The 16741-nt window shown below is 38.2% G+C and overlaps 1 protein-coding gene across 1 annotated transcript; it reads right to left on the bottom strand.

The window, feature by feature from the left end:
• Positions 1-9728: 9728 nt before the first annotated feature.
• On the bottom strand, positions 9729-15737 carry abtb1 (ankyrin repeat and BTB (POZ) domain containing 1). Its single transcript, XM_087178364.1, has 11 exons — positions 15601-15737; positions 15454-15509; positions 15175-15319; positions 14786-14945; positions 14607-14652; positions 14083-14199; positions 13529-13641; positions 13333-13431; positions 13050-13217; positions 11929-12129; positions 9729-10974 (listed from the first exon to the last, which is right to left on the bottom strand). The coding sequence occupies exons 3-11, from the start codon at positions 15276-15278 to the stop codon at positions 10768-10770; spliced, it is 1215 nt and encodes a 404-aa protein (XP_087034490.1). The 5' UTR covers positions 15279-15319; positions 15454-15509; positions 15601-15737; the 3' UTR covers positions 9729-10767.
• Positions 15738-16741: the final 1004 nt, after the last annotated feature.

The raw sequence follows: 16741 nt of genomic DNA, 5'->3' as shown, positions 1-16741 counted from the left end.
TAGTTTTACTATGCAGCCTGTTGTTCCTTGCTCTTGAGTTAAACAATATCATCTATTTTTCTGAGATCATTGTTTCTATGAGCTGGTGCGCGTTTAATATCAGTTTGAGTGGAAAATCACCAGCTTCTCCATGCAACAACTTCTTAAAGCGACAGCCGCCCTCAGTCTGCCCTTCACCTGATTCTCTCACAGCCGCGCTGACTGATAATAACCGGCAAAATCAATGAGCATTCACAGTCTGCTCTCAAGGCATTTACATGTTCACTTGCAAAGTTTGACGATGGTATGCAAAAGCACAGGAAACATTTCGCACGTATGTTCAATGTGATGTCTAACATACTACTGGTAAAGCTTGTTTAAGATAAGCATGGCGCCATTTTCTGAAAAAGCACAATTTATAAGGGGTTCATAAACTGTAATTAATAGATTTATGGTTAATGGTTAATAGCCTAACCATGCCAAGCCAAAGTGAGTTTTCACAATCTGGCAAACCAAAAGGTTGGTCTTAATAGTTTATAACATCATCATCTAACATAAAATATTTCTAATTTATGCCAGTGGAGCACATGTCAGCAAGACCTGTGCATATGGTTCACTGTAGTTCAATGTTATCTTAATCCGGAGCATCGGCCATGCCAAACAGGTGGCACAGCCACGTGTTTGTATGTCATGTATTGCAGGTGAAGTGTCCCAAGATGGAGAATAGTCCTTCAAGATCAACTTTAACTGTATTATTGATTCAAAAACAGGAGGTGAGGCATGTAATGTTGAGAAATACCAAACCAAGAGTTGTTTTTTATATTGAACCAGAAATAAAGGAAAGCATTCTGCAATTCGTGAGGAAAATACACTCAAATTAAATTAGAGGGAAGAAACGATTGTTTTGTTCTTCATTTTTATGCTGTGCATGCTTTTACTTGCATATTTCCTCATTAGCCTTAGAAGCAACAGTTTGTGTCAGTCGCCACTAAGTCCCCTTGAGTTTCAGTGATTGTTTCACCCTGCAGAGAACAAAAGCTCTGTCAGCAGGACAACTGCTTTCTGACGCCTGAGGGTGAAATGGCCAGGAAACAGGAAAGTGAATGGAAAAAAAAATGCAAGTTTGGACGCGCACTGTTTGTAACTGTGCAAAAAAACATCCTTGAATTTAAAGTAGCTGAACACACACAGGTTATAGAGAGCTTTGTCTAACTTGTATCAAATTACAATAGTAGGCATGCCTGCAGGGAAAACATCACCATTATCAGAGTCCCGTTATAATAATTGTAAAACATAATTATAAACATTAGTTTTTACAATTCTCACAGGCAGTAATCATGTTTAGAGTCCATTTCATTGATTTGGCTGGTCAATAGGGGGCGCTGGGGCGCCGCTCCGTCTCCAATTATGCAGATGAGAAAGACTTTTTCATATTAAACATAAATGAATTAAGAAAAAGTATTTATTAAGTCAATTTTTTTTATTTCATCCTACTTCACCCTGAATCCACCTTATTATTTTTAACCCCTTTTTAAACTGTATTTATTTAAGTTTTATATAAATACTGTATACTTCTTGTATACTTCCGCCAGCTGGGGCGCCGGACAAATGTGTGTATGTGTTTCCTCAAACTTTTGGAGAGCAGGTAACCTGACCTGTAATTGGCCCTCAGACACCCCTTCTTTTATAAGAAGCCAATCGTAATTGTTTTAAGTTTTTCTTTTAACATGATTTGACAGTTTTCTACGGATTTCCATATTTGAGGCTGTGGCTCACTCCTGCTCCATAGACCGGAGCTTTCAGAAGATGACAAGTTCAAGTGGGCCCGAAAGACAACTCTGTTATTTCTGTATAGAAACATCATTTTACACGACGCACACTGGAAGAAAAAAGAGGATAAAAGAGCGTGTACCGGACCAGCCCAATTTAAACATTAAGGAGCAGGCAGGTGATCAAGGACGGGCTTACACTTGGGGCATCTCCCGCTGTTGTCATGACCAACGCAGCTGGCTTGCTGGATGCTGTAAGTAATGACTTTTATTGCTATCCCTGTTGTGTCGGCACCGAAACGTTGTGGACAACGTCGGGGGCTGGACCGGAAGTAGCCGCAGCCATCTTGACAATTGTTTGAAGCTAAGTTTTTTTGGCAGGCTTAGCATTAGTTAGGTGACGGCTACAGGATTGGCATTAGAAAGCACAATGAAGAGGTGACAAAAAATCGGCACATCCTCTTCAGAATAATCGTTTTTGCACAACTTGTGTTTGTGCCGCGCTATATTGATGCCAAAAACAATGTGCAGGAGAGATTTTTTAGTTTTCTTCATGTAGTGCTTCTGGCTACTGACTTAACGTTAGCTGTTGCTGTCCACTGTCCACGAGGAAACGCCATGTTTTTAAACCTAAATACTGGCAGCTTCTATGAACTCGCTCCAAACACTAAGCAGTACTCAAGCAAGACTTCACTTGGACTTATATTATCAACACTTCACTCTTTATGTTACTTTAATTTGTGCATTTACACTTCATAATCACTTCCACACTGTTACCTGCTTGCTGGCTGCAGGATGGGACTCTGTGTGCTGCTGTTGCAGTGCTTCTGGCCGGTGCTTGGGCAGCATTAGTGTTTTTTGATTGGTTTGAAGGTGTAGAAAATTGCATAATATGTGATCTTTAATAAACAATGGTTTTGTCGACTATATAGTAAAAACTACTAATGCACTTCTAAAACTAGACTGAAATAAAAAATCAGACCAGAAAACTTAATAAGAAATGAAAATTAAAAAACTATCATAAATCTGTGCTATAATAACTATAATAAATCTTTTAGCGCCAGCTGCCACTGAACATGATTCCAGTGTTTTATTGTGAAATACAGAAATCCTTCCTCATTGTAGGAAGTTTAACAGTGATTACATTATGTTGAGAATAGAGGACTGAAGCATGCTGAGTTTTCAGATTTTGCAGATCTTCTAAATGTATTATAAATACTAATAATAACTATAAATGGATTAGTGAAAAGTGGAAGGGGGCCCACTGAGGCTGCAGATGTAAGGGGCCCAGATTTTTGTGCTACGCCACTGGCAGCAGACGCACAATGACGATAGTGTATCACTGACAATGACAACCATACATCTTGCCCAGGCAAAAAAATAGTACAAGGTAAGATAAAGCATCATTGTATTAACAGAGAAACATCTCCACATGTTTCTTATTCAATGTTTTGATCTGCGTTGTTGCCTGTGCGCAGATATCTGATATTATAACCCCATTGACTAACTAATACTTTCATTTTGTGTCAGCTACTAAAACACAAAATCAAAGCCCTAGCAGATACAGACGCTCATAACTCCAAGGTCACGATCTGTCGTCCTCCCAGCAGGTTTGCTGCATCTAGTGACAGAGGACCGTCTGATTGTTTACACTGAAGAGTTCAGGGCCAGAGGTTGTTGTCCTGGATAGATTTAGCCGGTCTTTTGTTAGAGGTCTGTCTAAGGTCAGACCAGTCACATGGTAACAGTGTAATCCTGTCTCACATGCAGACGCTGTTTCTATCTCTCTGCAGAGCTGGCTGTGTTCTCTACCGGCAACCTTGTGACTCACCTCAGGTGGAGCATTTTACTGTACACAAACATACAGACAAGATAGAGACATAATGAAGGATGATATGAACACTAAGACATTTATCTGATGAATAAATCCACTAAGATTACATGTGCTGCAGCTAGGGATGCTATGTTTTTGGGATTTGTGTAAGCAAGGGCCAGATATATTTACTCAGCTTTCTCACAGAGCCTGCTGTCTTTGTCAAAGCTGACTAATAAGACCACTGCTCACTTGCTTGTCCGTGTCCCGGCTGCTAATACTTCAAGGGAGCATATAAGGCTTAATCCCATATTACCGTGGCTATGTTAAGTGTAAACATCTGACTGTCACACACAGCAGGAAGATAAACATAATTCCTGGTTGATAAGGTTGAGCAGCAATCTGAGTTTAGGAAACTTTATAGGCATCTTCAGCCTGGTATGTGCATGACATGAGATGGAAATGTGGGTGAAAGCGGCTGGCTGCTGAACCCCTCTCGTTTAAAGACAATCCTATAAAGAGATCTTCTTGGCGGGAACCTGTCGTTTAATTCAGTGTGTGTGTTGTCTTTGCTGTGCCATTTCTTACATAATGGCTGGCTGGGATTGCACTACACTGGCCCAAGTCCTAAGACTGTCTAATGAAATGTAAACGCAGGCTTTCTGTGGTGCCAAACTAGGACTAAAACTACAATATACTGCATTTCTATGCTGTGTGTCAGTATTGTTTATTGTTTGTTTGTTTGTTTGTTGTTTTTTTTTGCATATTCAGTCATGGAAATATAAAAGTGGTGTATACGAGGGATTGGGAGAGAGAGCCAACACTTTTCAGGTCAGTCTCTGGCTAAGTATGGGCTTACCACTCTCTCTCTTTCCTGGTAATCCCTAACTAATAGCAAATTAGGATATTGGCAGTGACAGCAGCAGTGAGTTATGTCTTCCGTCGTCTGGGAGGACGTACGGTATCAATACTCGGAGACAAGGTCGCAAATGTGCAGGTCTGTCCGTCACAGAATACAACACAGTTATGGCTAAAATCATAGACTGTGTGGTAGGAGCACACTATAACATCCAGTAAACCATAGAGATTGTGGATTACTTCAGTGGTGGAGGAAAAAAGTTTTTTTTTTAATTAAAAGTATGGCAGTATAGGCAAAAAGTAGTTAAATAAAGGTAAAAGTGCTTATTATGCAAAATAAATGGCTCATATCGGTGTTGTAGTAAAATACAATATATTATTAGGTTATTACCAGTGATGTGTGATGCGTAAGCAGCATTTTCAATTCGCAGCTGGTCGAGGTGGAGCCAATTCCCACGTTATACACAGACTGGTAGTTTAAAGTACAGTAATGTATCATATTTTTTATATATATTTTCAGACGCAGTGGTGAAATGTAACTCGAGTACATTTACTCTGGTACTTCCATTGTATTCTGCTTTATACTTCTGCTCCACATTTGACAATTGTAGTTGCTACTTTACAGATTAAGATTTTCAACACATAGTATGTGATCAGTTTGTGTAATATTTTCGCTGTATAGAAAGGTGTGCAAATTAGCCTTCACCCCAACATTAAAACAACCATAATAATATTGATTGATAATTGAGTAGTATGATGTATAATAGCATAACACTAACAGGGGCCATTTTGCTGCATTATAAGTACTTTTACTTTTGCTGAAAATACTTGAACTTTTATTGAAGTAATATTTTGAATACAGGAGCTGTACTTGTTGAATATTTTTCTGTTGTGGGAAAAGTTCTCAGATATTTTACTTCAGTAAACATATCAATTCCACAGTGTAGAAATACTCTGGTACAAGTAAAAGTCATGCATTCAAGGTTTTACTTCAGTAAAAGTACACACCTTTAAAATATATTTAAAGTACCAAAAGTAGAAGTACTCACTATGCAGAGTTTCTTTTTTCAGAATAATGTAGGCTATATAATATTACTGGATTATTATATGTCATGCATTCATGTGTACATCACTTGAACGTTGTAGTTGGTAAAGGTGGGGTTAATTTAAACTTTTCATACTGCTGGGTATAACTTGATATACGATACTACTTCACAACTTATTTGTTGATCATATTTTATACTTATAATCTGAATCTGAAAAGTAACAAATAACAAAATTATCAAATAAATGTAGTGGAGCAAAAGCACAATATTTCCCATTGAAATGTAGCCAATTATTAGTAAAGGAAATTGCATAGAATGGACAAATTCAAGTAAAAAAAAAAATATATATATATATATATATAGAAAAAACACATCTTACTTGCAACAAAGCTCATGTTATCAGCTTTATGTCCAACCACCTGCAGCCTTCTCCATCTGCTCCAAATATAATGAATCCTACATGTGAGCCACATATAGAAAAACATCATGGTTGAATAGAGAATGTCTCTTCCTAGAAAAACATGCGCACAGATGGTATGATCGACACAACTCTGCATGTTCTGTACACGTCAGCCATGTAGCACCTGAGGTGAAATTTGATGCAGCATAAGAAACCACCAGAATAAGTCAGCACGGGCGACCAGAGAGCAAAATCTGGTGCTATTTTTAACATGTTGTTATCGTGAACCAAAGCTCCTACTACTGATCTTTATTACCAGAAACTACATCAGAGGAGGCCCATGTGTTTATAACCCTGCACACCCAGGAGTTAAACCTACACCCAGGCAGATAATACTTTTATTGAAGGAGGGGGGAAGACGGAGCCGTTTCTCCATTTGTCTGGTAGATTTCCGTCTTTGCAGATTCTTGCATGAGGAGACGTCACAGTGTCACACTGAAGCCTCAGTGAGTCACACGGTGGCATGAGTCAAGAGCCAAGAAATGTTACCCTTTATTGCACTCTTCAGGATTTTTATATTGTTTTTTGGCAGAAAAAGATGGAAATTGTCAAGAAGATTTGTTTTTAAGGACTGTACAGGCCACGTGACAGACATATGAATCATAAACTGGACAGAGAAAATAAAAACTTAGTTTTAGTACAACCAGTGTCCTTTTTTTAAAGGAGGCTGCAACTTGATGTGAATATATTAAAACTGCAAACCAGTATGTTGCCATTGATTTGTAAAGGAAATTGAGATTTGTTTGGGATTTGAAACACAACTAATTAGTTAGTTAAAATATGTATTGGATGAACATGCATAGGGAACATTAATTGGTGTCACTGATGGAGGATGCACAGATTTCATGCCATCAAACATCTGACTCTTATCAGATGACTCTGGATCAGATAAACTGATTCATGTCAGCTGAGACTGACAATTAACATCAAAAACAATGACTGATAGTGATGTTTAAACCTTTTATTAGGAGACATTATTAAGGGCCCCCATTGTAAACTATCCTAGAAAATATCACATAGGCCAAAGGGGCAATCTGATTAATTGCTTGACAGGCTGCAAAGAATGTTTTTGCTGCTGTGCCAAGAAATAAACTGACCACGGGATTCGGGTGTGAGTCATGTTCACTGACAACAGAGAAGTTGGGCAATAAAGGTGGAGAAAACAAGATTAAGCGTCTACGGCCGTGTTTGCAGCTCTGTGAGGCGGTGCTCTGAGTGACATTTCAACACATCTTAGCTTAGCATGTTAGCATCCTAACATTTACTGACTCATACTAAACAAAAATTACAGCTGAGGATGTTGGGAATGTCATTAGGTTTCAGGTATTTGGTCATAAACTGAAGCGATATTTTCACAGAATAAGTGAAAGATTTGACATAATGATGGCGCTAGATTAAAAGTCAGGGGATCACTAAATCAATAGGGTTCATCCTCTGCCTATCTTGGGTATCTACACCAAACCTAATGGCATACCATAGCACAGTTGAAAGATTTAAGTAAAAGCCAAAGATTTTAACCTGCTGGTGGCACTAAAGGTGAAATCGGGGGGTCACCAAAGTCAGTGATGTTTGTTCTCTGGGGATAGTCAACATTTCATATCAATCTGTCAATAAGTGGTAGAAATACTTCTGTCTGCATCAAAGTGGTGGATTGACTAACATCCCTAGAGCCATTTACAGTCTGATTTAACTGACAAAAGGTTGGTTTCAAATAAGTCCAGTCTCACAGCTTTCAGGGTTCACTCTGTCACCCTCTGACCTGGGGCCAGTGTAGCAGTCTTCAGCTGCTGAACAGGAACCAACTGAGTCACCAAGCTTTTATCATTGAGAGGCTTGTAAACACTGTCTCCATGGAAATTGAATAAAATGATGAGAAATACAAGATCTTCCTGTACACTCTCCATTTGTCCAGTCTGAAACCCAATAAACTGGACTTTCCCACCCAAGTTACTTAGCAACAACCATAAAACATTTGTAAAGGAAGCTTGCTGGGGTAATAACTAATTGTGTTGTTTATTCGTGCCTTTTTCAACATGTAAGCCTTCAAGAAGCTGGGCTGGAGGCCAAGGGTTTTGTTATCTAAAGGATGGCCTCAGTGTTTTGGTTGAACTGCACTTTAATGTGTTCTAACAGCGGCTCTGCTCCACAGTGTACTCCCCAGTGGAATTTGAGCTTACCCGCTGTTCTGAACCTCAGGGCTCCATTAAGGTGACGTACAACTTGTCTTCGCCTCCAACACTCTTTGAAATTAGAGTGATGGAGCCCACAGGGACGCCAATTATAAACTACAGAGCAAGTGCACTGACGCAAACATATGCACATATTTAAATCACTGCTTACATGTAGCCGTGCCTCACTATTTACTGACCTTCTACGCACCTTTATCAACTTGTGATGAACGAGTGATTTGAAAAAACGGCCCCATTCAGATACTGTTCCCATGAGTTCAGAGCCCTGGATGAAGGATTTATTTGTTTCCCACAATGCATGAAAAGCTGTGTTTCCTCCAAGAAACTGCCATTCTGTGACAGTCAACTCTCTGCAGCCACAGTGATGATAAGCTGAGAAAAGGCGCCATCTTTAGGTGGCTTCCTAAACTTTATCTTAAAGTGTTACTCAGATTCACACAAATATATCTGGATTTTTTTCTAAATAAAATAATGAAAAAATGTAAGGAAAACCTGTTTTTTAAACTTTCATTTCACATTGTATATTTAATAAATCCTGTACTGAAAACTTACAACTTCCCCAAGACTTTTTCTGGGGTTTTTTAGTAGTTAGTAAAATATGGCTTTATCAAGGTAAAAAAACAAGCCATAGTTTTCTAAACTTAACTTTTAAACCATATTAATTTGCTCAACACAAACACTAAATAGAAAGTATAGCACTGACACTCCAACCCCGCTATTAGCATTTATAAGCAGTATAAGCATTTAATAAATTGCTTATAACACACCATAATAAGCAGGAAGCATATTTAAGTGTCAACAACTACAATTCTTCCTGTGAACAACCCATAAGTGGAGGCTGCTGTATAAACAGTTTAACATTTAGTTCTGACCAAGTAATTTGATTGGACAAAAGGTATTCCATGAGTGCTGATAGAGTATAACACTGGGACTTTTATGTATCACTCTGCTTCACAGGTGTTCTATTAACCTACTAGCATTACATTAACGGTTGTTATCTAGCCTATCCTACATTGAAATAAACTTTGCACCACAAAGAAAATATTTCCCAAAATAACATTTGAATTAAATTATATATGGTCGTCAGAAGAGGATGAAGGGAAGAAGCCTGGATACTTCAGCACACTCCTGAGGTAACGCGTAGACCAGGGTTGTCCAAACTTTTTTGAGTCTAACATCAAATTTCTGCTTCCCGTTTGTCTGTTTTATGGAAACCTTAATTCCACCTGGATTGTAGAGATGTCTACGAACTGTAGGACAGTGCTATCGGTGAAAAGGAAAAATGCAAAGTGAGCTTGCTTCATTAACAAATACTGTGTGGTGGGCCACTTATAGTATATTTTAAGAGACAAGCTGGGGGGCCATTTAAAATTGGTCAGGGCTGGACTTTGACATGCCTGGTGTAGTTAGTTAGTTATTCAGATACTGCATATAAAACCACAAATGTCAACCTCAGGGTGGCGCTAAAGTGGGTGATCAAACGGCCGACATCGCGTTCCCTAGAGCAATTCTGCTAACATGGCTAAAAGAATGTTACAATGAATTCAAATGAAGCCACTATGACATACTTCAACATTCACACATGAGATATGTCGAATAAAACCCTACTCGTGCTTGCTATACAGTGTTTAATTGCCAAAACCAAACGCAGTTATGAGAGATGGATGACATCATCATTCTGAAATCAAATATTGTATTATTTTGCTGTGTTGACGGTGAAATTGACATGCAAACAGTTTAGTAACAGCTCTATTTTCTGGTGCACACACTGGGCAACAGAGGCAATGCTGTTATACAGGGCAGCAGGAAATTGCTTACATTTAAAATGGTAAATCTAAGTGCAGAAGTGTGTTGGGGTAAGTGTAAGTATTCACGCAAGAGGAATGTCATTGGTTGAATAGTGAGGTGAACTACAGCTGCCAAATGCAATCAAATACAAAATAAAAGCTGCAGGCAGGTCAACAATACCTTGACTGCTTCTGTGAAACAAATACATCAGAAAACTATGTCACTTCAAAATAAGAGTTCAAAATTAAAAATATTTTCTGGATGAATGAAATGAATGCACACTTCTATTTACCGACAGCTGTCCAGTGTGAGCCAGTACATTGCATGGACTCGTTCTGCTTTCTTATACTGTCATAATAAAATTAAATAGAGTTCATTATAAGGGCTGGTGCTGAAATTTGTTGAGGCCAAACTACATTTTAAAAGAGCTACAGCTTGTTTAAATTCTAGTAGCAAATAATTTCATGCATGTGCAACACAAAGATGTTCTGTTGTAAATATATAATACACAGTTTCATCAAAACCCATCTTTCAAAACCTACAACAACAGATTAACATGATACTTAATACCAAATATCTTTCCTCAGATTTAATTTATCTCACTAAAACAAACTTTAAACTGCCGACAGAAACAGCTGTCTCTGAATATGCCTCTGTAAAATCAGAACCAGCTCCTTTCAAAATATATATTTTGTAAACCTACTACAAACATACAGATGCATACGTTTTTCTTCTCACCTCATACTGTTTTTTTTTTTCCTTCGCAGATTCACCAATGTATGTCCCCTGCCAAAGCATCAACCTTAAAAACCTCAAACTCCGCAGCAGCTGCAGCCACAGCCACAAACTACAACCTGCCGACCCTTCAACAGTCAATGTTTATGCTGGACAGCAACTCCTCCAAGGCCTCCAGCTTCTGATTGGCCTCTTCGATCGCACTGTACGTCTGCACATTGCTGGCGATGTGGTAGCGGATGTCATCCACTAAAGGGACGGAGTCAGTCTCGTGTCGCTCCTCCAGTGACGCAGCATCCTCTTTGATGATCTCGGCAAACTCAGCCTGCTCCACCAGCTGTGACAGACAGGAGCGACAGGTACATAGTTATGAATTTATCCAGAGGGGGAACTGAATGCGCCTGACCAGAAAATCCAGATCATTAACCTCAGCTCAGAGCTGTTATATTTTGAAAACAGATCTATCACATGTAGCTCCCAAACCCAACAACAAAAATATTATTACTTCAGAGGGTGGACTTGAATGTCACTTTTGGCATAATGGAAATAATACTGTATATGTACAAGAAGTGTACAAGAAAGAATTTCTACATGAAACTATGAAATACAAGAATTCTGATAATACATTAGACAGTAGTAGCTTGCACAGCTCTTAAGTACACAAGCAATGTAACGGGTGCATGGTCTTGCAATCTAATCAGATCGCACAGAATGCCAGCGCTCACAGATAAATAGTCTTCTTGTTCTCTAGAACTAAATCATTTCAGCTATAAGCCATCATGGCTTAAGAATTCTGGTAAACTTGAAAGACAGTGAATAGTTAGAATTACTGCCTCGCCTTGGTATGCATCCATGTCTGTCCAGAGTCATATATCGGGTGAAGACTTTGAAAGATGTAGTAAAAGGTATCAAGTGTATCTTGTCATAATTACAAAATGAATTCTTGAGTCATGGCCAAAAACATTTTTTGTGAGGTAGTAGTATTCTTGAATTCATACAGTAACCTTTTCCCTGCACACAGTCTTATACTATGCCTTATACAAAGCTAATCACCTGCTGGCTCTAGCTTCATTTACTATACTGGACAGACCTGAGAGTGGTATTCAATTTCTTGGTTAAGTATCAACAAAACAGTGATCTAAGCTTATTTCCCAAAAAGCCAAATCTTTCTTTAAAGGAAAAGTCTTGGATTTGTTTTGTGATCTTCAGCCAACAGAATATCCCAGACACACTCCTGTTATCCAGACAAAATAAAACCCATTCCAGTGTCAACACAGACAGAGACACCCACCCGCTCAATGATCTTGGCCATGAACTCTGTGCAGTGATCCTCCAGCCGAGACAGACGGAAAAGCTTGGCCGTCTTCCACATGTACAGAACGTTATCTTCACATATGGTCTTAGCAAGCGTCTTCCCACACAGGCGCTTCAGCCCCGGCAGCAGATACATGTCAGCCACACACAGCACGTCAAACACATTCTCCATTGTTAGCTGGACATAAAGAACAATGGGTCAAGTGTCAAACAATAAAGCTGTGCATTCGAGAAGCATACCATTGTTGTTTAAGAAGTTGTTACTCATTGATTAAAATTCTCTGACTCTCATGGCAATTTTTCAGGCCATAAAGAGTCCAAAAACTCGTTCTCCAGTACATTATCAGCAGGACAGCTTTACTACACAAGTTTGTTTGTGTCGACAATCACTGGTTACACAGTCAAGAACCATATAAATTATATTATACTTATAGATTATACCAGCAAATGCATAGAGTGGAAATATTTGGTATGTTACATAAGTCAAGGATGCAAACATGTTAAACATGCACCCTGCAGTATATAACAGTAATTCCTAATAATTTAATGATTCATCATTAAACACAACTTAAAACTGGCTAAGAAGCAGAAAATGGATGAATGGAAGGATGGAGTAAATCATTTTTTTTTTAATTTTGACGAATTTATCTGAGGTCTGGAACAATAGCACTGGGGATTTTCCAGTTGTTGTAAAAATATTTTATAGGTAACAAAAAAATATTTAAGACATTTGTAAATGAAATGCAAGCCTTTTAAGCATTTTCAAGACCTGCAGACAGTGTGAAAATTTGAATATAATCTGAATATACACAATGTTGCATCTTATTGCATGGTGGACATTAAAATTATATATATATTTTTTATATATATATATATATATATATATATATATATATATATATATAGAGTTGGTAACTTTGTCTGCCATCTGTTGGGTGCTGAGCAGGGAGTGTACAGTGGGTTTTTATATAGCCTAGACTAGACTCCCCAGCTGGTAGCCTGAGAAGAAAGTGTTTCTAATTTTAAACATTTTTAAACTAAAATTTTAAACTCCCCAAAATGAACACCTCAAACTTCAGACAGAAATTGTGCACTAACCTCTGTGTCATTAGTGTAGATGTAATACATGACGTGGATAAAGATTTCATGGGAGATGTTGTGTAAAGTTATCACTGGGGTGCTGGGCTGGGACTGCAGCTGCTCTCCCTCACTGAAGTGGTCCTCCATTAAGGCTTTAAAGTAATCACTACGCCCGCAGAAAAACACCTTGAGACACACACAACAAAATTCTTATGTTAATTGTTTAATTGACAGGATTTTGGCAGGATGTGAGGGTTTGTAATGCAACTGAGGAATATTATGGGAACTTTGCTGTTCGTACCTTGTGACATAAGAAATTGTAACCATCGACTCTGAAGCAGATGTCAGGATAAGTAGGGAAGCGGTCGACTCTGTTAAAGGGAAGTTCTCCAAATCCAACCTTGGCAGAATCAACCACAAAAGTCTCATTAAAACTGTCAAATACTACCAGCTATAGTGTGTTAAATATCTTCCATTTTTTTGCAACTTATCCTTACTCTTAGCTCAGTGGGCAGTGCACAGTCTGCTAACTGAGCCATTTCCTCCTGAAGCTGACAGCTGTGTGGCTCCAGGCTCAGGACTTTCACACAGATTCCTGGCTTGTTGGACACTTAAGTATGAGGAAAAGCATGAAAGAGTGACAGACAGACATCATTCATCATTCAGACATGAGTCATGTGGAAAACGTCAGTCCAAGGGGCGTCGTGTGGCGTCGTGGTCTAAGCAGGCGCCCCATGTGTAGAGGCTACAGTCCTCGCTGCAGTTGGCCCCGGTTCGAGTCCCGCATCGGACGGCCTTTACTGCATGTCATTCCCCCTCTCTCTGCCTCCCCATTTCCTGTCTCTCTCCACTATCCTGTCCAATAAAGGCACAAAAGCCCAAAAAATATACTTTAAAAGAAAACGTCAGTCCAAGCTGCTGAAAAATGGTCAAGAGGTTAACAAGGCATTACACTGTTTTAAAGTGTTTTGAGGCAATTTGAAAAAGCTCTGTGTATTAGTGATAACACTCATATTACCAGTGTAAATGTGAACCAACAGTACTGACTTACCAAATTCATACAGCTGTTTGCATTTATTCTCCAGCTCCTCCATGAAATCTGCCATCTTGCACTGCTTAGCAAGTCGTCTGCAGTCCTCCACCAGGCTTATATCAATGTCCATTCGTCCTGTAATATCAAGGAAAAAAGAAAAACTTTAACATTTTACGTGTTAAGAACGGCAGGAACTTGTCTGCATATGTTACCTTTTTCTAATTTTCTATTATTATTATTATTATTGTTTTCACAAAAGGTCCTTCAGCTTGCTTATATTGTCAGATATTTTTTAGTTTTCAGGCTGTTTTGTCAAAGTGACAATGCAATGGTACAAAATGGGGACCCACTCAAAAACAATGCTCTATAGTGCTAGTGGTCAGAATCTCCACATCAATGAGTTTCCAATTAATTGGGCATGGTTGAGCTTTGTTATTGACACATTAAAACTAAAAAGTAGTGCAGACTGAATTTTCCTGCAAAGTTTAGAGAGTGTGATCAACGTAGAAGCCTGAATATTTGCTGCTCTAAAACACACAAACCTGTATAGAAATATCGCAGGATGGCTCCAAAGGCTGCAGGGTTGATCTGAAATCAAAACAGCTTTTATGCATATAGATACCGATATGACACAATATGACTGTATTAGTGTGTAAGAGACATGACAATGTAATAACAAAGCAGACACTACAAAGCAGCAGCTATTTAGATATTTATGTACCAAAGGATGTTTGAGGGTTATCAAGTTTTTCCCTTTCCATTTGGTCTCAAACATTTCAGTGAAGTACTCTGAGCGTGCACTGAGAACACAGCGGTGGGCCAGAAATGTTTGTCCATGAACCAGGAACTTGACATCGCTGTGTTGACCCTGCTCCAGTAACCTAAGGTAAAAACATACAAACATTTGGATTAGATTAACAAACTGTGTGCAGATTGTCCAGTTGATTAATGCAAAAACTATAAAGGTAGCATACTGTGCATTATTAGTTCATTAATATCATTTTCCTGTTTCTTGTCTATGTTAATTATTAAAACAGATGAGGAAAATGAACTGCTCTGTAGCAAAGTTAAATTATTTACAAGAATAACTATCAGGCATTTGACCCTTACATGTGCAGAAAGTAGTTAAAATCATCCCGCTGCATGGCGCGGACAGGGACACATTTATAATCTTTGAGCAGGCGTCGAACAGAGTCATTTAGGGAGCCATACATGCACCTCTCACCATCAAACGTGTTGGCTTCACACTTGGCACCTGAAAGCAATGAAAGGAAAAAACTGATACTACAGTACATTTCAGTGTTGAAATGTAATGCTCAACACAAAACTACAGTGGAATATAGGTAATCACTCTTTAGATTTTCATTATGTTTGTGTTACCAGCCTTACCACTAGCCAACAGGTACTGGACCAGCTCCTCATGACCACAGAGACAGGCATAATACCTGAAGAACAAGAGTGATCACATTTCAGGTGGTCGGGATAATGATAACATGTCAGCCAAACAAGTAGACTCCTTGCCTAAAGTGCACTTACAACGGGGTGCTGTCCCATTTATCTCTTACATTGAGGTCCACATCTCTTTGTTCAACAAGGTATCTAAGAAAGAGAAGAAAAGAAGTGAGTGGTTACAGTCTACACAATTACAACCTGTCATAACCTGAGAAAGTTACTAAATTAAATTGAATGAAATTGATTAAATAAATAAAACTGAGTACAACGATTTGATGAATAAATTATAATTAATAAATTAATTACATGTATTCAATTAAATAAATTTGAGTTATTTTTCATTAAATTAAATTTATTCTAATTAAGCTGAGAAAAAATTAATTGAATTACATTTATTCATATATGAATAAATAAATTATGTTGACTGTGTTAAATTGAGTTATAAAATAAATGAAATTTAGCTTTATTAATTTTGAAATAAATGAATTTGATTTAACTTAATTAAATTGAGTGAAATAAATTAAATTTACTCAATAAAATTGAGTTGTTTAAATTTAGTTAAATTGAGCGATAGACCTATAGGAACCCTTCACACAATTAATGATAGTATGCATATGCCTATGGTAGGCCATTGATATCAGGAAGTCAGTTGGTGAGGAGAATGTGGATCCTTTTTTCCTCAAGTTGATCTGCACCTCTTATTAAGTAACACATCACATATATATTGAACCTTTTTATCTAATCAGAAATAGTTCCTAGTGTTTGGAAATCAGCTCATGTGGTCCCTTTGCACAAAGGTGGAGATAGTAATGATGCCAATAACTACAGCTAATCAAAGAACCATCTCAGCTGTCACACTAGTATTAAGTGATTTGATTGCCAGATTAGGAAAGAAACATTGTGCCTCTGTGTTCATAGATTTAGAAAATGCATTTGATACGGTTGACCGCTTTCTACTGATAGAAAGATGGTTCATTGCTAGTTTTGATAGGGATGCTTGAAGCTGTTTTCAAAATTACTTATTAGACGTCATCGTGTGAGGATGGGCGGGGCCTCCTTCTGTATTGCTATACACAGTATGTTTGTGTCTATACATGTAGACTACATTAATGAAACATATATACACATATATATATATATTCCGCCAAGCTGGACAAATGTACTAGGTTAGGTAGATAGTTAAAACTGCATTGAAACTGAATGTCCCAAAGCAGAGAAAGTATCT

The sequence above is a fragment of the Seriola lalandi genome, unplaced genomic scaffold (assembly GCF_002814215.2).
Source record: "Seriola lalandi dorsalis isolate HSWRI2012SDOR001 ecotype SW California unplaced genomic scaffold, Sedor1 jcf7180002054685, whole genome shotgun sequence".
Lineage (NCBI taxonomy): Eukaryota > Metazoa > Chordata > Actinopteri > Carangiformes > Carangidae > Seriola > Seriola lalandi.
Note: the sequence above shows the minus strand (reverse complement) of the source record. Positions and strands in the feature narration are given on the sequence as shown.